Below are 25,434 nucleotides of genomic sequence, written 5' to 3'. Positions count from 1 at the left end.
ATCAGCTTTATTTGCCAGGTATGAGGACACATACAAGGAATTTTTTCTTTGGAGCATCGTTGCTCACACTGTGCTTACACATACGGGACAACCAAAACAAAAATATACACACTAATATATACACAATATATACATACTCTAAACAGAAACAATAAAGAGGCATGAGTGCAATGAAGAGTTCAATACAATTATTTAAATGTGGAGCATAGTTCAAAGGATACTGGGATAAACAGTATTATGATTATAAATAGTATTATGAAGAAATATATGAAAACAAGTAAAAAAACACCAAATTCTGGGCAGTGGGCCCTGTAGAAAGTCAATGGGCCCGCCCCCCCCCCAACAATTGTATACATTTAGAAAGCAAAGGTGAGTTCCTGATGAAGAAAAGTGGAAAATGTAAGACCACAGATCATCACTAGAGGGAGCCACATGACAAGGCAGCCAGCTCAGCCCGGTCTCAGGACCCTGAGACATTTGAATGTGTCTTGGTCCACTCTTGCTGTCTCCGCCCCATGTATTGTCTTCTGTTTATTTGGCAAATTCCATTACAACAAAAGGCTTCTCCGCAGTGAATAAATCACCAGTTTTCTCAGCTCTCACTTACTTCCAGGCACCACTTCACTGTGCTTTCTGAAGTTTAGAATGACTGGGACCCATGACTGAGCCCCAAAAACATGTCTTCAGGTCTGTGTCACAGCTTTGTGCTGTTCTGTGTGTCATGTGTGCGCCTCACTCAACAATTTCACTAAATTCTACTGCTGTTAATCTGCCCTGGGTTCATGCTCTGCCACAATCAGTGTGTCGTCATGCATTTTCTAGTTTTAATTACACCCCAAGCCTGTAAACTGTTGGGACTAAATGTAATGAATGAAGTTTACACACCTACAGGGGCCTGAGCAAAATTGCTTGAAACTAATGTTCTACTGTTTTAAATGGCCCAGTGAATGTAATGCTGGTGCATGTGTGTGTATATATGTGTGTGTGTGTGTGTGTGTGTGTGCGTGCATGTGTGTGAGACATTAATAGGGCTCTTTTACTGGGGTGTTATTAAGGCTGGGGCCTCCAGGGGTTTTCTTAAAATTTTACCTTGACCAGAAACAGACAAACACACAGACGCAAACACACATACACACACACACACACACACACACACACACACACACACACACACACACACACACACACACACACACACACACACACTAGGGCTAAGCATTCCTGATGGCTCCTGGCCACACTGTGGCCCCTTGGCACTCAGCTCAATGTTTAGTCAAAAAAGATGTCGAGTCACATCTCTCCCTCGGTCTTTGCAGCCACTGCTCTTCTCTTCCTCCCAGAAAAAACAAGAGATTGTGTGTGTGTGTGTGTGTGTGTGTGTGTCTGTTGTTGGGGAGTTTTGCAAAATGTCATTAAAAACATACATGTGACATGATGATACAAGGTATAGGATGCTCAGGATTTAAATAGATATTGCTTTTGTAAATAGTGGTTTCCAATAAAAAAGGGAAGGAATTGCACAACTGTACATATCTTTAAAGGCTGTTTTAAAAAATCTCCACATCCATAGCACTTACATACAAAAAACTGTTCAGTTTCAATCCCTTCTGCACACTATACAGACGGATTTATGTAGCATTTAGTTCCTACACAACATGGCGTGTTGCTCCACTAACAGTTGAGTGGTCAGATAAACACAAGGCAAGGCAGCTTTATTAGTACAGCACATTTCAGCAACAGGGCAATTCAAAGTGCTTTACATAGAAAGATTAAAATAGTAAAAGTTACAATAAATTAAAGTGCAAGTAAAGTAGAAGAAATTGAACATTAAAGAGCAGTTAAAAATAGTTAAACATATGAAAGCAGATAAAAGTAGCAGATTTTAGACTGCTAGTATGAGACAGTGTATAAGCCGCCCCCCCCCACACACACGTTATCAGAGCAAAATAACCATTTTGTGGAAACCCAAATTTTGTTGACCAATGAGGTCGCTCTATACAGGCAGAACCATATGTCTTCACCATCTCATCCATCCACCACGCAGGATCATGGGACTTTGTACTCTGGTTACCCTGGTAACCAAGAGTGGAAGTACTTCTCTTTACACTACAATACAGTGACTTGAGAAAGCTTACACGCCTCATTCTAAAGTTGATTAAAAAGAGGAATAAAAGAACATCTCTTGGAAATTGATCTTGATGCCTTAACTTAAAAAAGATAGGAAAATCCAACCTGTCAAGGACACCAATTTTCTTTGTGAATAAATAATGTATTGTAAATAAATAATTTTTCTTCCTTAAAACACAGGGGGCATAAGTACACACCCCTCTGAGTTAAATTCCCATAGAAGCATAAAGTTCTTTTGGCCTTTGGAATTAAAATACCCCCTCACACACACACACACACACACAAATCATCACATACCCTTTACCATACCTAGATATAGGCACGGTGTTATTTCAGTTAGCTTAATAGACGTTTTTATTTGCATTGAGAGATGATTTTAAGGAAAGACAATTACAATTTATCTCTAATACACTGAGGAGAGCTGAGGAGAGGTGGCTTTTCAACAAAAATCATAAAACTCAAATGGCTTTTAGTAATAATAAAGAAAAATGCCAGATGAAGATGCCCACCATTACCCATGTTACATTTTGAGAAAGTGTCTGCTGCTCTAAAACACTCAGCCTGTCATTAGTACATCACATCGTGGTGCGTGATCTCATCTGGCTGTTTGGTTAGGACAGTGAAGACAAACAGAGATGGGTGTCTAGACACTCTCCGTCTGGCTGATCTGCACGGTCACCTCTTTACAGATAAGGCTGCACACACTGTGACATCACACAGACACACACGTGAAGGCAGAAACGTAGGCGACATACAATGTATGCACAAATAAGCACACTGTCCACGCCTGCAGACACAAACAACAGTACACAAAAGGAAAGCTGAACAAATCTGCATGCAGACCAACAGACACAAACAAACACAACTATGTGACCTTATTAGGAGACACTGGTGCTCATATCCCTCTGAATATCTCAAATATTTATTTTTCTGCTGGCTGGAACCCATGAACACATGAATTATACTCACAGGGGCCCATGGAACTGGGTTTTCCTACAGCTCACATCTGGTGCAGTGTCACTTTGTTTCTCCAGCTCAGAAAACAAACCCCTTTTACTCCAAAAGCCGCCACAGCTATAGCTGATGGAATGAAGAGGAGGGACGTGACTGTCCACAAGGAATCAGGGATAGCCTTCGGTACATCAAGGCTGAGGATGAGGGAGTCGTGTGTTTTTGAAAAGTAATGTGGGTCAAGTCCTTTCACTGCGGCTTCCTTATGTGGTAGACAAATACAGAAACTCCTAAAAAGGTCCCGTATTGTAAAACATGTGCTTTACATGTATCATCATCATGATCAGGGTGTTATATAAATACTGTGTCCACAGAGAAATGCACACAGCCTGTAGTCAGAAACTGGGGCTTCAAAAGAACTATCAGGACTTTTGCATGGTTGTGATGTCACAGCTCCAGTATATTAGCCTATATAAGTAGGAAGTGCAGCTACAGTGCCGTCACAGTCATTCCCCGGCTGCAGTGACAGAGCAGAGACTCCGAGAGCGCTGATGTAGAAAACCCGGAAACACTGACCAATCAGAGCAGACTGGACTTTTTTATGGGGAGGGGCTTAAACATTCCCTTGCGGGGTTGTGGTATTCTTGCGAGATTTCGTATCACACAAAAATCCATCTTTTCAGGCTCCAACCTAATGGGTTGGTGTCTGAAAAGCCAGCTCACGCTACTGGCAGCTAATGCTGTGATTCAGGTGTGTGGCTGTTACAACCTTCTTGTTCAAAATGATTCAAACAATACTGGCAGACTTGACAGACAGGTGGTTCATCCAATCACCTGCCAGGTATTTTTTTTGCCCTATCCCAAAAAGTTTGGGACACAAAGGAACAATCGTGCATGTCAGGTTAGCTTAAAAAGACGGATGCTAAAACGGAGCGTTTCAGACAGAGAGTGGACACAGGTACATTCAGACAGACTGTATTAGAAAAGTAAAGGGTTTTTTGAACATTAAGGCATGTAAACATGCTCAGTAGAAGCACAAAACACAAATATGAACCTGAAAAATAGCATGATATGGGACCTTTAACTATCGAGGTCAGTCATGAGCAAAGAGACTAAAATCCACTTATATCTCGAGTAATATCTCGAGCTCAAATGGCTGACTTATGAGACAAGTGCCCAATAAAATACAACTTTACTGTTGTAATTTAGTGGAAAATGTGTAGGGCTACTTCCCTCTCTGTCGTCTTAAATCAACGACTGCCATATTTTATGAGTTAGCTTGAATGTGAGTCAGTTTATTCTTAAATTGGGAGTGCTGGACATGAAAGAGTGAAGGGTCATACATGACGTGTGCCTTCAGTTTCATCCAAAACGACTCCCTTTTCTGCTCAACGGTGCCACAACCGCCTACTTTTCTGAGCAAAATATCTATCTCGGGGCTATAAGTCGTGTTCAGTCCTTTCTTTTTCTTTTTCTTTTTCTCTCAGACACAGACGAGCTAGAAAGTGAGAGAGAGGGAGAAAGAGGGAGCGGCCACCCAGAGTTGAGCAGACTCCACCCAGAGGGAAAAAAAGCCAGCGAACCAAGACACAGCCGAGACCATAAAAATGAGTGGTTCACACCCCCGGCTCCACCAGAGCGCCGCGCCCGCTCCCAACGCACTCTCCACGGACAAGGACGCAGAAATGCCCGCTACGGAAAAGGACCTGGCCGAGGATGCGCCGTGGAAGAAGATCCAGCAGAACACCTTCACCCGCTGGTGTAACGAGCACCTGAAATGTGTCAACAAGAGGGTCGGCAACTTGCAGACGGACCTCAGCGACGGGCTGCGGCTCATCGGGCTCCTGGAGGTCCTGTCCCAGAAGAAGATGTTCAGAAAGTACAACCAGAGGCCCACCTTCCGCCAGATGCAGCTGGAGAACGTGTCGGTGGCCCTGGAGTTCCTGGACAAGGAGAGCATTAAGCTGGTGTCCATAGGTGAGTCAAAAGCAATGCTGAGTAATGAATGAGTGCCAGTATGTAGGTTTATTGGTTTGAAAACATGTCCATCTCCATTCAAAACCTTCTGTTTTGTGCATAGGCCTACGTGTTGGATTGTTTCTTGAAATGAACTTGAGTGGTGCTAAGCAGCTAAATCAGAACACAGTCTCCAATAGATGAGGACCATGGAAAGAACTGTGCATGTGTACATGCCTGCAGGGTCGAATAAAGTTGAGCATGTTGCTGCCAAGTAAAAAACTTTTAAAATGAGTTAAAATAAAAACTGTCACCATGTAAAGAAAAAGTGGTGAAAACACACTTGAGTCCACTGTTTTCTCCTGTCAAGTTTCCGGTTTTGGGAACATTACAGAGTGGTGTTGAGCAGGCGTTTCCCCGGTGTCCAGGCAAGGGGCGCAAGGCTTTGTCTCTGCCTGTCCAGATTTGAGGTGGGTTGTTTTGGGAGGAGGGGGTCTGACTGACTGAGCAGAGAGGCCCCAGGCTTGTGTTCCCCTGCTGCCTGAGCTAAGCTGAGCTGGGCCGTTCCAAGCCAAAACCTTGTGGCCCAGGATGTAATTCAGGCCTAGTGGGATAGGAGAGCTGATCCTGTACATGTACCCAGAGAGAGAGAGAGAGACACAGGGCTATTGTCTGTGCTCATGTCGTGCAGCATGTGGCTGGGTCTCCACAGCGTTGGACAGGACTTGGCTCCTAGTTCTGGGACACTGGGCTTAATGGGCTTTGCCCACATGCAGCTGCTAACCTGCTCAGTTGTTTGTCAAACTGCAAGTGGATTAAAGTCCTTTTCTGCTGAGTTGCAATAAAATACTCATAGAATATAGCCTTCTTGTGTTCATCTGTCCCCTTACAGTACCTCACTGCAGTGAATGAGTACCTCTCTAAGAGGCTCAAGGGTCCTAAATGGATATGGACCCAAATTTAATCTCACTGTTAATTCAACTCATGGTTGAGATTGCATTGCATGACTCATCCTGTCAGATGTTTTTCACCCTCTCCACACCTCGAGAGACAGACAACTGTCTTCTCTCTGAGACACAGTCTTTATCAACAGAGAGTCTGTGGTTGGCAGAAAAGGAAGAGGTCTGTGACTGAGTCTGTGTGAATCAGACATGAATGCCAGGGGAATGTCTGCCTCACTTCATGGTTTCCACACACACACATGTTGCTGCTTCCTGCGGCAGACACCAGGTGAGGTGGTGGCAGTGTTTGAATCTGTCAAAATCAATAGTACACACCCTACATCTCAGCAGATGGGGAGAGGTGGAGCTGCTGTCGATGGATCAGAGTAGAAATTGTGTGTGTGTGTGTGTGTGTGTGTGTGTCGGTCTAGGGCTGGGTATCATTCCAAAAATACATGATACCGGTATCAGTACCAATACCGTGACCTTGATACCGGTTCCTAAATTGTACTTTTTTGGAAACCAATTTTATAATAAAAAAAATTACAACTTTTTTAATTATGTTTCAGCTCCTTCCACATAGTCCGTCTCTGTGTAATATAGAGTTTTTTCCAGCGTGTCTCTATGACGTGTAATGTTAGACAGACAATCACAAATGTTATTAGATCTTGGGAGAAGCATGCTGACGTTGATGACATGAGACTCTTTAGGTTTGAAATTGGGTTTTGAAAGACGTGGCATTTTTCAAAACTCAGTACTTTAGAGGCAATTCTGTGGCAATTCAAGTGTTGAAGTTGGTACCCAGCCCTGTGTTCTGTATATCAGTGTAGTGGTTGGCAGTAAGATATTCAGGGAGCAGTACCAGGCACCAACGAGCCGTCTTACTCAGCACTGTTTGTCTGTTCCTCCAGCTGACTCACCTTCATCCTAGCTGCTCCTGCTGAGTCATTTAATCTGAAGATGACAGGGGAGCCTGAGCTCCTCTCCTACTTCCTCTTTTTACTGCAGGACATGGGCACACCCAGCCAGCAAGCCTTGCCACAAATTACACAACTCCCATCACTGCTCGGTTTGATGCACGGGGTCCCGCCCTCTTTCTTTAGTCTGAAGCTCTCGCTGCTTTCTATTTCCTTTCCCCACTTCTCTTTACACTCTAACAACGGTTTTGGATCTTTGGTGTCCACACCTCTTTCATTTCTCTTTTCTCTTATCTTGCTCAAAAAAATAGACAAGTATTACAGTAGTGATACGCAACAGTGCCCATAAGCTATTAAGAGATGACAGTAATTTTCTCCACCCAAAGAGCAAACATGGTCACGGTAATAGAGTTTGGAACTGGACTAGGGGTGCAATCATCAATCACAATAACAATCATCAATTGTCATTTATACTGTCAAATGTCTGGAAAAAGTAGCCTGTCAAAAACTCACAGAGCCCGAGAGGGGAATCTTAAAGTTTTTCCAGATATAGTTTACAATGATATTAAACCGATTAAAGAATCTGGAACCATGTTTAGCTGGATAAATTCTTAAAGAAAAAGATAAACATTCAATTTTCTCATCAAACTCTTGGCAAGAACGCAAATAAACAAGCTTCTCAAAACATCAAACTTGAGTTTTAAAGGTACTACTATGTGGAATTCTTTAACTGGTGGACGGATAAATAAAATGCAGTCAACATCCTTTTGCTAGCACTCCCGTATACATGAGCAAGCATCCTTGGCATGGAACCAAAACTGCTAAAACCATAATATCACAATGTATTATTACTGTGAGCTTACCTGTCCAAAAGGAAGAAAGCCAGCTCGGGGTTGGTTGTGATCCCCAAAACCGAACAAAGGTCACTCCATTTGTCACTAGCAATATTTGAGATAGGGGTTATAACTTGCAATGGATCTACAGTTGTTACTATGATTACATTTATACTACGTTTAGTCAAAAAACATATATTTTGCTTCTTTTATGCCTCACTTCCACACCAATCCGGCTGTTTTTTTGAGCCCCTAGGGTTGGGTACTAAGACCCGGTGCTAATACAGCACTGGTGCCTTAATGAGCGAATCTACCGGACCGAATAGCAGTGCGGATTTTGGTGCCTCTTTTTTAAAATTTCTTAAAAAGTATCAGTTTAGGCCCAGCCACTGTTTTAAAAGTATCTCTTTAGCACCGGTATTGGGGGAAAAAGATACCTAACCCTACCTAAAACTGAGACATTTGGAAACACTGCTGCCCCCGTTTCGTTTTGAAAACTCCAGTGTTGCGTTGTAGTCTAGACGGGCACAAATGGAGACCTTTGGAAACGACAATGCACATCATTCCATCTTATCGGTTAGGTAGGTTTACATACCTGCCAGTAACCGTTCAACCACGTTGTCAGACCAAACTAGTAAATCCCTGGCCTTGTTGTTTTTTCTAGAAAGCATTTTCAAGAATCTTTCAATACATCCATAATTTTCAACCGCAGAGAAACATCAGACGATCTGCTTCCTGTTTACACCGGTACACACATGCCCAGTGTATGCAAATGGATACGTGAATCGCATTGTCAGACATGCAAATATCAAATGAGATAAGTTCAGCGACTGGAGCAAAAACTCTTGTGTGGACGGAGATCGCTGTTGTCTCAAAACGCCGCTTAAAAATAAAGATGTAGCAGTGTGGTTGTAGCCTATGTTGGATCTTTCAGCGTCATGTCAAGTCAGTTAACAAACTCAGGTCTACCCTGCAGTATACACTCACTGTCCTTGTTTTCCCAGCACAGACTGCAGTGTAGTGTTCACTGTAATGACGTCTCAACCCAATGGGTATTCTCTCTTTCTGCAGTTTTGACTAAATCCCACGTGATCTGGACACGGCAACAGACACATGATTACTTATAAATTCAGGGGAGAACTTGCATGTTGGCCAAGAACGCAATAAAGAGTGGCAGGGATGCCATCTCCTGTAGTTGGCAGGAGAGACGCTGATAGTAGCACTGTTCAAACAGGCTAGGCTCTCCATTATGTGTCATTATTTCAGTCTCCATATGATGTGCAAGGGTATGGCTATTTAAATCAAGAGCTTAGCGAGTTAATCTTAATGCATGTCTAGAGACAGCTTTTTGTGCTAATCTGCTGTGCTCATCACACCCATGTCCCACCCAGCCCAGTTTTTAAAACCCTTCAAACCCTTTTTTCTGTGCTTGACTGAGCCTGTGTGGAGTTTTTCGAAACAGTTTGATGGCAGCGATTGTGCCAAACTCTTCCCGTCATTTACAGACAGGATGTGCAACAATCACAGCTGTGGTGTAACTTTGTACCTGTCTTTGCCCGGGAGCAGAGACGAGCAGGTTGAGACAGACTCCTGTGTGGCAACAGCCTGGCCGTCTCCCCCTGTTAGATCGTTAAATCATAATGCAATGTGTTGTACAGATTAAAAATACAGAACACCAACGACTACAGCCTGTTCTAATTAGCTTTGTGCTAATATAAAAAAAAGGGGTATATCATCAGCAGAGGCAGCCGGTGGCTTACCTTGCACAGCAGCTGGATTCTTGCAATAATCACAAGATCAAGCGAGAATCGCAGTAACGAATCTGCGTGGCGACCGCAAACACATCTGAACGCAAATCCCAACTTCTTCTACACTGCACTGTTCGTCTTGTTTAGCAAAATCTATGCAAGTGTGAATAACTGCTCAGAACCAGAGGTGGTATAAATGGTATGGCAACATCTCTGATTGTTGATACATTTCAATAGCCTCGCTGTATACATCCGGGCTGCGTATCGCCACTGTCTACTTGTGTTAGGGATGTCATCATACAGCATCAAATGTAATCTTTAAGTTTTCAGAAACAAGATAAAAATGAGTGAGTGTAGACGGTGGTGAACGGCAAAGAGGCGTGTTTGCACGAGAGCGAGACAACGGCGAGTCGAGCCGCACAGTTTGGTCAAAAAGGACCACTTCCTGTCGGCTCATTATCTTTCGCATAACTTCCTGTCTGCACAGGCGAAAGGGGACTGATCGAGTGGATACTGAGGATTAGCAGCGTGCACATTCTCATTCAGGACAGTGGCATTCAGGCTATTGCATTACATCACAGTTGGAAACATTCCCCAACACCCCGTGCCTCATGTTCAGACAGAACGGACGCACAGCAACATGTTCTTTAGCTTACTCACAATGTTTTGCAGTTGTCAGAGAGATATTTAAATAAAGTGGCTTCTTGCATATAAACTGCAATGACACCATATCCTGTAATGTAATATAATTATTTTTTTTAATCTAAAAAACCCAACTGCACCGGATGCTGCCAGTTGTTTGGGCTGTGCTTACTGTCATCACAGTTACGGGATTTTACCTACAAACAAACACAGCCTGGGCAACTGTGTTACCATGCCAGAAACACGTCTGTTGGGGATCTACTTTTCCAGACCTGAATCATTTTTGCCAGCCTAAGAGCCATCATTTACCCACGGACCCAAATTCTGCTCATCTGCTTAATCACAGTACTGAGTTGATTTAAGCCTCCTGGTGTTCATTAAACCCCCTCATTTATCATTTTTCTGCGATGATTGTGTCCTCTTCTCCCCTCCTCTCTCTGACTTATTAGCCTTTCCCTACATGCCGCTCCTGGTTTTCCATATATTTTCCATATTTCTTTCTTTGCCGATCCCTTCAAACTTCACCCTTCTCATTTTATTTGTAAATCTGTAACATATCTCAGCCCATCCTCAGCGGTTGCTATTGTCAGTGCGGCCTTTAAAAATGTCCCACACAGCACTTTTCCCTGCCTCCCCCCCCCCTCCCCCTTTTCTTTCTTAGCCCTCCACCCCCCTCTGTCTTCCCCTCCCATCACCCTCCCCTCCCCTGTCCTGTCCTCCCTCCGTCTGTAACCAGAGCCCAGGGAATGGGAGGGCTGCCAGGATCCAGTTTGCTTCTGCCCTTTTAAGGCTAAAAAACCAGAAGGAACTTTTTCCAGCGGAGGGAGTGAAGCGAAGGAGAGGGAAGGGAGGGAGGATGACTGGAAGGAGTAGAAAGGAAGAGGAGGAAGTGTAGTAGCTCCAGTGTGGTTTGTTGCATGGAGTTAGAAGAGGGAGGGAGGGAGGGAGGGAGGGAAAGAGAGCTCCAGGTCAATGATTTTGTGCTGTTGATTTTCTGTTTGAGGCTACAAGCTGGATTCATGTCACAGTTGTAAAGCAAATGTTTTCACGTCCTTTAGTGTTATTGTGCATGTGCGTGTGTGCGTGTGTGCGTGTGTGCGTGTGTGTGTGTGTGTGTGTGGAATGTATGACATTTCCTTAGAATTTTCTTCCTGACCTGGGTTGGGTCACTCCAACCACTCCCTCTCCTCCAGGCATGACATTTAAGTGCTAGACCCAGCACAGTTGATGTTAATTTCTGACAGGTCTGAGAAAAGTAATCTTGTTCCGTATGTCCAACATGACGGTCCCACTCGTCCAGTGCTGTACATTATATATGACAGGCTTAAGGCAAATGTTGTGTGGAGAGTCTTGGAGGAATGAAAGTGGTTTGGTAGACCACTTTAAAAGGAATTCCATTACCTTTGCCAGTTCGCTTACCACAGTTGTAATCAGTAATACAGTTTAACCCAAGAGTTACTGAAATGAAATTGTACTTTTTTTAAATTAATATAAGCAATTAAAATGTAGGTTCCGGTTAGATTTCAGGATACAGTAACACATTTTTTATTACAAAAAATATAGCCAAATTAATCAAGCAATTCAAGGCAATATTGATAGTTTTCAAAATCCAATAATAATGTACCAGGCAACATTTCTTTCAGGAATACAGTCTTTTTCATGGTCATGTATTGGTAGATGGATCTGTCTCCTGACAGTCCTGCAATTGCTTGTTATAGTATATTATATTACATTATATTATCATATTCTAGAAAGTCCTCTAAACCATATGAGTTGGGATATTCAAATACAAACAACAGGAGCATTTCATGAAATAAAAGGCCCTAGCGGTGTCAGGAAAAAAGCCTCCTATCTTAACAAAAGAACGTCGTAGCGTTGTTTTTGGAAAGTTTGGTCACGTTTAGTTAAGTTTTGAAAAAGGTTGTTTTGGGTTAAAATCAGACGTTACATCACTGCCTGAAGGTTACTACCCAAGTGATGCTGAACATGACGTTTATGTTAAAGCAAACTCGCCTTTTACTTTTATTTAGTTTTTTTTCTTTATTACCTATCCACCACCCAGGACCTGAAGTCAACTTTTTTGACCACCTGCCACGGTGAAAATGCGATAGGCCCCCCCGACTGTCAATCAGTGTCTTCAAGTGATGCAGGCCCATAAGCAACTGCGTACCGATAGTTGCACGTCTCAATTGCTCAATTCTCATTGGCTACCTGCCAATGTGGCAGGAGGCTTCAACCTGCCTCCTTACAAAGAAATTTGGTGCACATATATTTTCGTCACCTTAAAATGACCACAGCCACCAGAGAGCGCAGCTGTGAATGCTGGTTGTAATTGCTGCTTGTGCAAACGACGTCTGGGAGCAATTTTGGGGGGACAACCGTCTCTATATATCATACATGAATAAATATGAGGACACTATTAGCCTGCTTTGCTGTTTTGTCCTTTGCCTTTACAAGATCTCGGGACTAATTTGCACCAGATGTTGCAGTGCAACCTGAATATTGTGCAGAGCCTCTCCTTCCGCTCTTAGCCCTTCTCTGCGCTTTCCCCTCTCCATTTTCTCTCTCTCTCTCTCTCTCTCCCCTCTCCCTCCTTGAGATGCTGGGATCAGGTCAGGCTGTGGGTCAGGGGCTGCAATGAAGTCATAACGATGCCACTTGGGGGGGGGGGGGGGGGGGGGGGGGGGGGGACTGCAGAAACAAGCCACATGGATGAGTCATGGGAGTTTTTGGGCAAGATGGTGCATAAACCACAGACACGCACACTCTCCATACAGTAGCCTCCACTAACTCCACTGACTCTATATCTCTCTTGTACACACACACACACACACACACACACACACACACACACACACACACACACACACACACACACACACACACTCAACACAAGGGGGCGGGGCGGTGGTATGAGTCAGCAGAGGGGGAGTCTGATGTGCAGCAGTCTGTGTCCGTATATGGGCTCCGTCAGGCTCGGTGTGCGGTGGTCTGCCGGGAATGCTGGCAAATTCCTTGCATGTTTCGTGGCTTTGTGTGTGAGAGGCATGAATGAAAGAGCAATACATTAACATATTTTATCAGAAAGAGTGTGGGAATTTAAGTCCTAACAATACCCGTGGGGAAAGGACAGGCGTGTCTAATGTCTAAAACCTTAGATGGTTCCCTTAGGGAATTCCTCAATTAAGAGCCTCAGTCAACTAACAATATGTCAACTAACCGAATGGTTTATGTAAACAACCAATCCGTAAAACTGAATGTCTCCACTGAGGAGCATGCAAAAGCACCACGTTAAATCTTGTGTTTACCACAGATGTGCTTATAAGTTGTAAATAATAAGCCATAAAAAAAACTCAAAAAAATGACTAATCTACTAAATAAATCCTGGTTCACCAAGATCAAAACAAATGATTAGTTGGGTCCAAAAAACGGAGCTTCAGACGGAGGTAAGGTGTCTCTTAACCCCAAAAATTAAAACTTGTGATTGCAGGTTTTCACTTTTTTTGACAAATTATTATTTAATTAACTGAGAAAACTCAACATTTACGAGCAGACTCTCTGGGCTTTTTTAAAGATTATTTATTCAGCCATTTTTGGCCTGTTTATACAGGACAGATTAATATGGAGGGGGGTGACATGCAGCAAAGGGCCGCAGCTCGGAGTCAAACCCACGGCTGCTGTGCCAACAAATAAACATCTGTTTTTGGGCGCCCGCTTCACCAGGTGAGCTACCTAGGCCCTGTGGGTTTTTCTGCTCTAGTCCTGGTTGTGGTGTGGTCCTGGCCCAGAACTGCTGTGTTTGTGTTGTGGTGGCTGACAGGCCGCCATGTGCCACACCCCTACCATTCCTGATGCAAGTCCCCACCTGTAACACACAGGCACACACCCCACACACACCCTCCAGTCCCATCTGATAAAGCCCCTTGAGTCAGATGTGTGATTTTGGGAATGGGTTATATAAATAACACTGACTTGACTTGACTCAGAGTATAAATTAGAGCTGTCCGTTTAATTGCTGTCTTTAGGCAACATTTATATTTCTTCATCCCTCTCTGCTGCTTTTTATCTCTCCTTTCCAATCACACTTTCCTGACTCTTGCATTTTGGTTTGCCTCGTCTTTCCATCCTCACTCCTGAGCGGACTGAGTTTGGCGCTCAGTTCCCGTAATGATCCAGCTCACCCAAAGTTCCCATGGTGATGATGGATGTATTTTTCCACTGGGAGCAGCTGACTTATCATGCATCACAGGGCTGGCAGCTTGAGACCACGTCTCTCTGTTGGAACACAATTTCAGACAAGCAGCACTCTGTGATGATTGTCGCATTTGTAGTTCTGCACAGTGGCTGATAACGTTTCTAATTTAAAGTTGTGGTATCCTAACTGTAGTATTATTTATATATATCATAAGTATGCTTATCTGTAAGCTAATTTATTTACCTATTGAGAATAAAAATTAATTTCCTTACCCTCTTTAGAGATTGTACTATCTGCTAGGCTTGCACGATATTGGAAAAATCTGACATTGCGATATTTTTTTCCCCCTGCGATATATATTGCGATATGAAAAAAGTCATTTTAAAAAGATGACATCATTATCTCTATTTAGAAATAATAAATAATTCTCGACTACTGCAACGATTTTCTAGGGGAGTGCATCTACATAGATGAAAAATGAAAAAGGATCTTTTCTAATGTGGACCATTCTTTTAAAACTTAAACTTTAATGCTTTACAAACACCAAAGCAAGTAAGCACTCTTCTGAATGGGTTTTGGAGAGGGAAATTAGGCAGAAGTATGCATTCATATCACAATATAATAAAGTCTATGACAGTGACTGCACGTTGCTTCCTCTAAACTTCAGGTTGTGGTCGACTAGCGGGGCCGGCTCGTTAGTTTGATATATTGATCAGACCTCCACGTCACGCTATCCAGCAACAAACTCTGTGTCTCCAAGAACAATTAAATCAGTGGAAATGACGTTAGATCAGACACAGACTTCTGTAGATTAGTGTTACGTTTCCAGTGTCGCGCTCCAAACCGTAACGTTAGTTGGGACAGACGAACCCCTTGGTTCTTTAGGCTAACTATATTAGCTTTAGCCTGGCTGGTAGCAGCTTTCTGCATGGTTCTTTAGGCTAACTACAATAACTTTAGCCTGGTTGGTAGCATGGCCAGGAGACATTGTTATAATGTTGCATTAATCAGGTGATTTAATTTGTATTTCCCAAACAAACCCCGTCGGACTTACGTCACATACACAAGTTGCCCACAGGGCTACCTGTCTTAAAGGGGCTAGGAGACACACCAACTCATTGCTCCACCCTTGCCTCAAAGATGGTAGTGAGCAATCTAGTCTCCTGATCGACTGCTTCTTGTGCAACATGCCTACACAAGATGTGGTGTTTATGTTGGACGGTGTGGGGGTGGGGGTGTTGGGAGGGGGTGGGGGGTGGCAGCGGCGTAGGTGGTGGTGTGTGGTTCTCTTCGTCATGCCCGGGCTAGCTTCTGGTTGCATCACTTTCTCCTCTGCTTGCAGTGGAGCGCGTGGCTCCGTCTGGACACAGACTAAATGCCTCACATGTTTTTAACAACCAAACATGTTACTAGATGTGCTAGAAGTGCCATTCTGTTGCAATATGGACTGTTTTTTAAATTGACATTAATGTAGATAATACATTAAAAAAATATAAAAAAAGGCTGCACTTAGATCAAGTAGCACCAAAACTGATAATTTACTTGAACAGTAATCAGAACTACTCGGTCCCTGCAGTCTCAGGGCTGTGATGAGCCTGAAGCCAGATTGAAATCTGTACAAAAGGCCATAAAGTACCTTGGTTGAAGTCAAGATGAAGTCCCTCATCTCTCCTCAGATCAGGCCAGACCATGGTCCATGATTCTTAGGCATGCATCCCACTCCTCCTTGAAGACGTAGCCATACATTAGATCGCAGATAACGGAGACAATCCTGAGAGAGATTTGGAAGCTGAAGCACAGATCTTTACTTCTGAAACACTGAGGTCAACTGTTGCATTTTTTTGTTTTTTAAATCATTTCTGGAAATGTTTAAATTACCTTCAGCCTTCCATGCATCAGCCTCCTTTCCTTTCATTGTACTAAAACCCTTCTCAGCTAGAGAACTGTGAGAGCGCGGACCAGGGCTGTGCAGTTCATCTGAATTTTAAACGCATAAATTAAGATTTTGGCTCCTTACGATCACCAAAACCGAGTTATTGAGAAAAAAGGTTATTTTGCATATTTTTGCAAGTAAACTCAGATTTTATCTTGTGTTCTGAATGGAAATAAAAATTTCAAGTGGGAAAAGTATTAAGGCAGATTTCACAGTTTAAGGTGTTTTCACTGTGGATTTGTTTGATTTGTTGTTTACCTGTTTTTTTTAATTATTGTATATAAATTCTACATCTTTCATCTGTCTTGTTGTGATTATATTAATCGTGATTTCAATAAAGACCAAAATAATTGTGATTATGACTTTTTCCATTATCAAGTAGCCCTACCAAAGACCTCTACCGAGGCCAAGCCAGATTTGGCAATCTTAATGAAAGTGGAACATGATGTGTGAATGTGATAGGTTCAATCCTTCCACCAAGTTTCACGAAAATTGCGACAGCATCTATTTTTTTATTTTTTTTAATCCTGCTGAAAAAGCAAAAAAAATTAACAACAATCTGTTTGTTCTCTGTATTTTTGACGCCATTTTCTTTTTTTAAGCTTGTATGAATGTTAAACTATGCTAATGTGACTTCAAATCTGCCCCCCTCCCCTTTCTCTCTTACTCTGGACTCCAGACTCTAAAGCTATCGTGGATGGGAACCTGAAGCTGATCCTAGGTCTGATCTGGACCTTGATCCTGCACTACTCCATCTCCATGCCCATGTGGGATGAGGAAGAGGAGACTGATGACGGCAAGCAGAAGACGCCCAAGCAGAGGCTGCTGGGATGGATCCAGAACAAACTGCCCGAGCTTCCTATCACCAACTTCCACAGGGACTGGCAGACCGGCCGGGCCCTGGGGGCCCTGGTCGACAGCTGTGCTCCAGGTGAGTGAGTGAGTGAGTGAGTTACAGAAAGGATCTCAAATAATCACCAGTCAAGGAAGTGCTAGAAACCTTCATCTAGCCATCTTTTAGCATCACAACTGTCTGCAAGCCGCTGTGATTGACAGCTGCAGATCTCAGGTCAGGGAGAGCATAAGTGCATAATTCTCATCTCTGTGAGAGTAAAAACGGAGGACAGGGTTGATGATGAGGAGAACAGAGTGAAGAAGAGGGGGACTGCTGAACCTTCTCATTACGGTCCTGTTAAATCAGGGAAAGTGGAGGAGAGGAGGAGACGGAAGGGAGGAGGGATGTAGGTGAAAGTGCGGTGTAACGGTGGTTTCTGTGTACATGCTCAGGATGTTTAGCATACCTGTGGATCACCCACAGGCCTTCAACCAGAGATAAGGATCTCCCTGCAGCAAAATTTAAAAATCCCAACAGTGTCCAAAAATAAGAGCCCCTTGGACCTGAGATTCTGGTTCAAAACAAGGAGATAAAGAAACTTCTGACAATTCTTTGCGAGGATATGTGTCTGTGATAGTGAAGGAACACCATAACATCCAATGGAAGAATTCAAGGGCAGAGATCTCGATGAGCCGTAGAGACTGATGTAGGTATGATGACCCAACACCTAATTACTGCTGCCGAGTCACCTTCAGATGAAGATAAGGCATGTTTTCAATCCTGCCTGTATCAGCTGGGACGACGTCAAGGCTGCAACTTTGGGAGTCAACATAGTTTACAGACACAAGAAGCTCTCAGTTTGTTTGTAGGGTGAAGTTCACGTCTACCTCAATGTCACTTAACTAAAACCGAAATAAATCTTCACCATTTTCTACTGAAGGCACTTCCTGACACAAGTGTTGCTATTTAGTCCCTGATGCTCCTTCTCCTGCATTCAGTTAGCAAGACAAAATGTAAGATTGTGACATTGTGTGATTGTGTGTGATTTTGTGTCTGTGTCTGTGTGTGTCATTATCTGTCTTTGCTGAACAATAACACAATATTATCATATTGCGCATGGATTGGCTAAGAAATCCTGAAACGTTTCAACAGTGATAACCATGTCATTGTTTCTAACTATGTGGCAATGTTACAAAAACAGCTTTAAATTAGAACCCGATCGATATATCGGTGGGCCGATATCGGCCGATATTAGATTATTTTTTTTTTTACATATTCAATTATCAGAATCCTATATAACGACAAATTATTGTAATTAACGAATATTAAAAAAATAAAAACGGACTCTCCATAACCATGTTATGAGCGTTGGTGTTGCATAGTTTGTCCACCAGAGGACGCTCTACAACGTCCCTTTTGCAACGTCTCTCTGAATATTTTTTGATATTTAGTTTTTGTTCAAAGGACTTTAAGTTTTATATCTTAAGTTTGTTTTTTTATACATTTTATTTATCATAACTTTAATATATTTTGATGTTTTATTGTGACAAAACAAATTCATATCATATTATGTCTGTGAGAACTCATAAATAACTACAAATATGTAATGTTAAGGACATATGTTTATGTTTTGTAACGCGTTTCTGTATTTAAAAAAAAATATACAGTACATTGGCCAATGTATCGGCATATTGGAATTTTAAATAACCTTCTTAGATGCCATGATGGAATCGGCCTTAAAACCCTTTATTGGTCAGGCTCTACTTTAAATGACCCTTACATAGATGTGGATCCAGTAAACTCATTACACTGTCCTGATGTGCTTTGTGTCCTGCAGGTCTGTGTCCTGACTGGGATCAGTGGGATCAGACCAAACCAGTGGACAACGCCCGGGAGGCCATGCAGCAAGCTGACGACTGGCTGGGCATCCCACAGGTAAAATAAATATTAAATCTAAGAGCTTCTTTTGAAAGCAAAAAATATTACAAATTCTTTCTCTTACCAATTTTAGCAACCAAAGTAAATTTTGAAGTTTAATATTCTTTATTTTTTATTATTCAGATAGTCAGTCATATTCGTTTCTTTTATAATATATTAAGTTTCATTTGATAACCTACAATGCACTTAGAAATACACATGCCGACCCTTGAGGACAGTCAGTAGGTGCAGATCGAAACTGAGTGTGTGTGTGTGTCTGTGTGCGTGTGTGTTTTCTGTCAAATACTTCAATTTTAACAAGTTTATTTGCACAGGGAAAAGGGAATCAATAACTCTTCTTTGTTTTCATTAAGAAGAGGAGTCAAAGCTGTTACGCGTGTCGAGCTAAAGGAGAATTCCGTTGATTTCAACGTGTAGCTCTGTTTTCTTTTCTTTTTAATTTGTAGTGCGAGTGAGTAGCGAGACAAATGAAAACAAGCTGTGCTGGCTACACCAAGTTATCCTCCTGCTAGATTTTGTACACAACAGAATTAAACAGGGCAAGTTTTATATGGGTTTTTAGCCTCTTAACATGCTCAAAATGTCTCTACCCGTGCCTAGCCATGTGCAGTCATTCCTTCCAAGTGAACACATGACTTCGACTGCAGTAGATGTGACAGAAAGACATAAAAGTTGCAACAATCGACTAGTGTGGACTTCACCAAAAATCTTTCATGCATTTTTTTTCACATCTACAGCTGTTAAATTTGCTTTGTTCACTTGGAAGGAATAACTGCACATGGCTAGGCACGGGTAATGACATTTTGAGTATGTTAAGAGGCTAAAAACAAGTTTAAAACTTGCCCTGTTTGAGCCTGATGGATGCTAACGCTAGCAGGAGGATAACACGATGCAGACAGCCCCAATTGTTTTCACTTGTCTCGCTACTGACAGCACTCCAGATTCTTAAAACACAGCGCGACATGTTGTAATCGACCTGAATTCTCCTTTAAGGTCAACCCCATACAGAGGTTGCATATGGCAGTGAGAATAAGATGATTTGGTCACACCATGAGTAAATATACACTGATTAACTAAGCTACAATGCTAGTTTTCATTAGCGAAGAGCAATGGACGAAACAATCAGGTAGCCGCTTCTCATTTTTTCAGTGTCAAAGCCACTGCACAACCTCAGTGTTTCTCCAACACTGTGATACGTCTTCTCTGTAGAAGACCCCGAGTCATCTTCTTCCAGTTTAACTCATGTTGCTGGTAGTTAGGTGGGGTTACGTGAGGCTATGTGGGGTTGCTCTGAACGTCCGACGGCGTTGTGTCGCCACGATTGGCACAGCGTTGGCAGCTGGCACAGCATAGCGTGCTGACGGTTGGCTCTGTGGTCGCTGCTGTTTCCGCCTTCAGCTCTGTTTCTGCTTAGAAAGTGGCGTTGTCCCTTCCCCTGCTGTCACTGTGGGTTGTAAAAGTAGACAATAAGTGTGTCTGTATGACTGTGTGGCGGCTGGTGTGCGTGCAAGTTCCTCTCAGGTACTTTCTGAGCACAGGAAGAGGCTGGTATGTGGTTTTGATCTCTAAATCACAACAATTGTTACTATATTACTATGTTTGTGGGTGAGCATCTCCATGGTAACTAATCAAGCACTTCTGTTTCAGCAACGGTTTCATGGTAACTAAACAAACACTATATATAAATTTATAATATGCAAACAACACCAATTGCCTCTTACGCTGACAATGAAAAACTGCCTTTTAATTTGGAAAGCATTTTTTCTTGTCTTGGCCTCCTAGGTCATAACCCCTGAAGAGATTGTAGACCCCAATGTGGACGAGCACTCAGTCATGACCTACCTGTCCCAGTTCCCCAAGGCAAAACTGAAGCCTGGCGCACCTCTACGACCCAAACTCAACCCCAAGAAGGCCCGTGCCTATGGGCCAGGTACGCACACACACACACACACACACACACACACACACACACACACACACACACACACACCCATCTGCAGCTAGACTTCAACAAGGAAACAAGGTTTCCGTTGTTTTGAGCAGAGCAGCTGGATCAGTTTAGAGCAGGGAGGATTCCCATGTTTACAGCAATGGACCCAAAAACTGTAAGCTAGTCCCAGACGCTTGACTCAGGCAGTAAGGGAAGGGAAGTAAAGGAAAGGGATTTAAGCTCATCCTGTAGATTGTTCAGGATAGTGCCTTAAAGGTGATATAGATTTTTTTTATTTGAATGATCTGGCATCGATTTTAAAGAAATCCAGAATCAGCTGGTCTTGCTGTATCATCTGAAACTGGTAGATGAAGGAATCCGTTGGTATCCACTATGTCATGCTAGCTCGTGGGGAAAGGGAGTTAAATAACGCTCCAAAGGTAGTTTCTCGAGACGCTTCAAAGTTGAGAAAGAAAAACTGGCATGGCCATTTTCAAAGAGTCAATATATCTGAATGAAATGTCACTTACTACTCAGTCACTGTAGAGTGTGTAGAGCGGCCCTTTATTGTGTTGACTACTGTATCCGGGCAAAATTGGTTTCAAGGTAACTTTTTTTTTGTTACCTTGAAAGTGTTTGTACAGCCAGCAGACACACATATGGACAAGACACACAACAATACAACAAAACATCAAATACCCACAGTATCTGCAAGACAATAATACATAGATACGTTTAAAACCGGCCTCAGGGTAGTAGCTTAAACTGGCAGGACAAGGGCTGGATAGGGTCAGCTGCAATGGACTGGACCTTCTTTGCTACTTTATTGGACTAGATGTGGGAGAGAGTGGGAAAGTTGATGCCTGCGATCTCGCTACATGTCCTGACGGTCTCTCCAGTTGCTGTTTTTTTTTTGTTATGGGCCGAGAACCAAACCAGCAGATGAAACACAACTGTGAGTGCAACAAGACTGACTGACTCACTGGCTTAGGACTTCAAAGATCTTTTGTACTCAACACAAAACAGACTCAATAAAAATTGGAGAAAAAAAACCATTTGCAAAGTTTTTTAATTGTTATGAAATTGAATCAGCACCTTGTGAATGGGAATCAAATTGATGGATGAGAGCAGCGATGAGACCCAGCCCTCGTACCTTCAGCCCGGATCTTGCATGATATATGCACGGCACATATGTTAATGTACTGTCCCTACTCTCCTTTTCCGAAGGTGTCGAGCCTGTTGGTAATGTTGTGATGAAGAAGGCTTTGTTCACCGTGGAGACCATCAGTGCAGGAATGGGTGAGGTTCTGGTCTACGTGGAGGACCCTGCAGGACACAGAGAGGAGGTGAGGCACTGGGGAGTTAGGAATGCTTGTTGGGTCTTGAGAAGTACTTCACCTTTTTCTTTTTTGTGGGTCCATCATTGCACACTCTTGTTTTAAACTATTTCCTCCAGGCTAAAGTGACAGCCAACAACGATAAGAACCGCACCTACTCTGTCTTCTACATCCCTAAAGTCACAGGCATGCACAAGGTAAGCTAAGAGTTCTGGTCTTACATGACTCTCTGAGGGGCCTAGTGGACTCCTTACGGTGGAAAGTAACGGAGTACTTTTATTTAAGTACTGTACTTTAGGACAGTTTTGTACTTTACTTTAAGAAATTCCCATTTTATGCTACTTCTGCTCCACCACATCTCTCACAGGGACATATTTTACTTTTTAGTCCACTACCTTTATCTGACAGCTGAACTTACTAGTTACTTTGCATATTTTGCTTATTATTTGTCACACAGTAGAAGGAAACCTATAGGATACACTGTGCTGTGGAAATAATTGAGTCGTATTTTAGAAAAAAAGAAAGAGGGACTGGTTTGTGTGTTTTTCAACCTTTTTTCAATGCAAATCACACATTTCAAGAATTAACTACAATTAACTTTTTGTTTCTAATTGTTTTAAAGATTAAACACAAACTGACATATTCTATTTCGGTCTATGGGTTTTAGGACTCAAAGCACATTATCTCACTACCATTACACTCTGCAGGGTGAGAGCAAGAGAGAATAGGCAAAACTTTTCTAGGGATGGACCAATGATTGTCCTGGCCCATTATCTGCGCCGATATTTTTGGGCAATTTGCAGATTATTTGTTATTTGTTTTATTTTACCAATAACTGATCAAGTTAATTAATTTAAAAGTGCACTACTTTGGCTCCGCTACAGATGTGTAAGAAGTCTGCAACACCTGCAAACAAACTGTTAGAGCATGTTAAAACTTCAGGAATCTCATTGTTTTCTATTCTATTTTATTTTATTTTTCTGACTGTGTATTCTCCTTAAAGCATTTTAACAAACCTTTGCATTGGAGTTTTTAACATTCCAATGTTTTGACTTTTATTTTAATAATTTACTGTAATCGGGATTTATCGCTCCCAAATATCAGTTATTGGTTTTATTACTTATAATCGGTATCTGCGTCGTCCCTGGAAAAAACAGCATTGGTTGACCCCTAGATTTGTAAACTACAGAGTTTTTGATCACGTTTCAGCGCCTGCGATGCCCTGTAAGTGGGACCTGAGAGTTCCAGACACTCCGTTCACTCTCTCCTTTCTGCCTCGTAGGTGACGGTGTTGTTTGCAGGGCAGCACATCTCTAAGAGCCCCTTCGAGGTGGAGATCGGCATGGCTCAGGGAGACTCCAGCAAGGCTACGGCCCAGGGGCCGGGCCTGGAGCCCGCGGGAAACATCGCCAACAAGGCCACTTACTTTGACGTCTACACAGCAGGTAATAACGTGGAGATGATCTGTGTGAGGTTTGGTTTCTGAGCTATCATCTGGTTTGAAAACACACGTGTCAAACTTTGATCCGGCCTGCATATCAAGTTAAGTTCACAATACATTTTGGCCCATCTAAATAGGCAATACCCCAAAAACACTTAATTACGCAACACTTAAAGCAGAATTTAAGCAGATTTTCCAACTTTTAATTTGGTAAATATTGAAATCACGATTATTTCAAGCTACAGTGTGTCATTTCTGTCGCCCCCATGAGGAATTCTAAGTAATGACAACAAAACTATCGGTGCGTCCACATGATACAAGCCTTCCGTGATCGCACCCCTTGTCTCCGAGGATATCTTTTATTGTGTGCTTTGACTCTTATCATGCTGTTTTCCTAATCCTGTATCCCCTCATCCCTCTCCTGTTTCTCTCAGGCGCTGGTGTTGGCGAGGTGGAGGTGATGATCATCGACCCTGCCGGCAAGAAGACCACGGTGCCTTGCACCATAGAGGACAAGGGCAACAGCAGCTACCGCTGCACCTACAAGCCCATCCAGGAGGGCCAGCACACCATCTACGTCACCTTTGCCGGGGGCCAGATCAGCAAGAGCCCCTTCACAGTCACTGTGGGAGAGGGTAAGAGTTAGCAGCACTACACCTATTACCAAGGGTTTAACTTTGGGGGGGTCTTTGGTAAAAAATAAATAAAAATACTGTTATGTATTTGAATCATATTTCCTGCATTTCTACATAAGTCTAGGGACTATGATAATACAAAATCCGGAAAATAGTTAAATTGATCGTAATTATAGAAAATAATTTTCTTTCAGAAAATAAGAAAGACAACAATGTCTGGCTTTCTTTATTGTTTAAAAATAGGGGCAGATAATAAAACTTATAAATAAAATAATACAAATTTGAAAGTGGGGGGGCACCAACCGGAGTTTGAAAAGTGGCCCCCCAGGGCCAGGTTGAAATGTACTGAAACTACCTTTTATTATTTGCTCAGCCTGCTGTGTTTTCTTCAGTTGTGTCTAATGCTTTCCTGTCTTCTCCTGCCACTGTACTGGATGTTGTGTCCTCTCTCTTCTCCTCTCTTCCCCCTCCCTTCCCTTCTTTTCTTCGATAGAGGCCTGCTGGTATCTGTCCTCTCTCTGGAACGGCCTCTTCCTTCTGCTGTCATTTCCTGTTTCCTGGGATCTCTCTTGGGTACCCACTGTGTGCATGTGCGATTTCATGCATGAGTGTGTGGGACCTGTGTGTCCTCCATGTAGATAGTGGGTGTGGGTGTGGGTGTGGGTGGGGTCTGCCTGCTAAACTCAAAATGACTCAATCATCGGATCCATGAGGAAATGCCCGACTAAGATATTAGTGTTGGTGATGATATGATGATGCCTTTTTGGAAGGCATTCATTTCAAACAACTTTTTAGATTAATTGGACATTCTCCATTTATTATAAAATAAAAGATAACACACATGTCTGCTTAACCTGATAGTTAAACCTTCTTTCATACAATATACATGTGTTTATCTATTTTGTAATGAATTATTTGTTATAGTGATTCTGACTATTATACCAGACTTGCATGTGTCATTTGCTGACATCAAATAGGTTTTAATTTAACACGTATTTTCTGTATATACAGTGGGTACGGAAAGTATTCAGACCCCTTTAAATTTTTCACTCTTTGTTTCATTGCAGCCATTTTC

The 25,434-nt window shown here is 42.6% G+C and overlaps 1 protein-coding gene across 4 annotated transcripts in view; it reads left to right on the top strand.

The window, feature by feature from the left end:
• flna (filamin A, alpha (actin binding protein 280)) overlaps positions 1-25,434 on the top strand; it is a 59,903-nt gene that overhangs the window by 2,705 nt on the left and 31,764 nt on the right. For 3 of the 4 annotated variants that reach the window (XM_034875807.1, XM_034875808.1, XM_034875806.1), the window contains exons 2-9: positions 4,566-5,055; positions 16,923-17,174; positions 18,916-19,013; positions 20,799-20,946; positions 22,174-22,292; positions 22,403-22,480; positions 23,566-23,728; positions 24,159-24,359. In XM_034875807.1, coding sequence (XP_034731698.1) covers positions 4,686-5,055; positions 16,923-17,174; positions 18,916-19,013; positions 20,799-20,946; positions 22,174-22,292; positions 22,403-22,480; positions 23,566-23,728; positions 24,159-24,359 — 1,429 coding nt within the window. In that variant the 5' untranslated portion in view covers positions 4,566-4,685. Of the gene's footprint in view, positions 1-4,565; positions 5,056-16,922; positions 17,175-18,915; positions 19,014-20,798; positions 20,947-22,173; positions 22,293-22,402; positions 22,481-23,565; positions 23,729-24,158; positions 24,360-24,718; positions 24,933-25,434 lie in introns of those variants that run through there. The other variant, XM_034875809.1, reaches the window with a different exon arrangement.

The sequence above is a fragment of the Etheostoma cragini genome, chromosome 7 (genome assembly GCF_013103735.1).
Source record: "Etheostoma cragini isolate CJK2018 chromosome 7, CSU_Ecrag_1.0, whole genome shotgun sequence".
Classification (NCBI taxonomy): Eukaryota; Metazoa; Chordata; class Actinopteri; order Perciformes; family Percidae; genus Etheostoma; species Etheostoma cragini.
The sequence above is the reverse complement of the archived record's forward strand: the minus strand, read 5'-3'. Positions and strand labels throughout refer to the sequence as shown.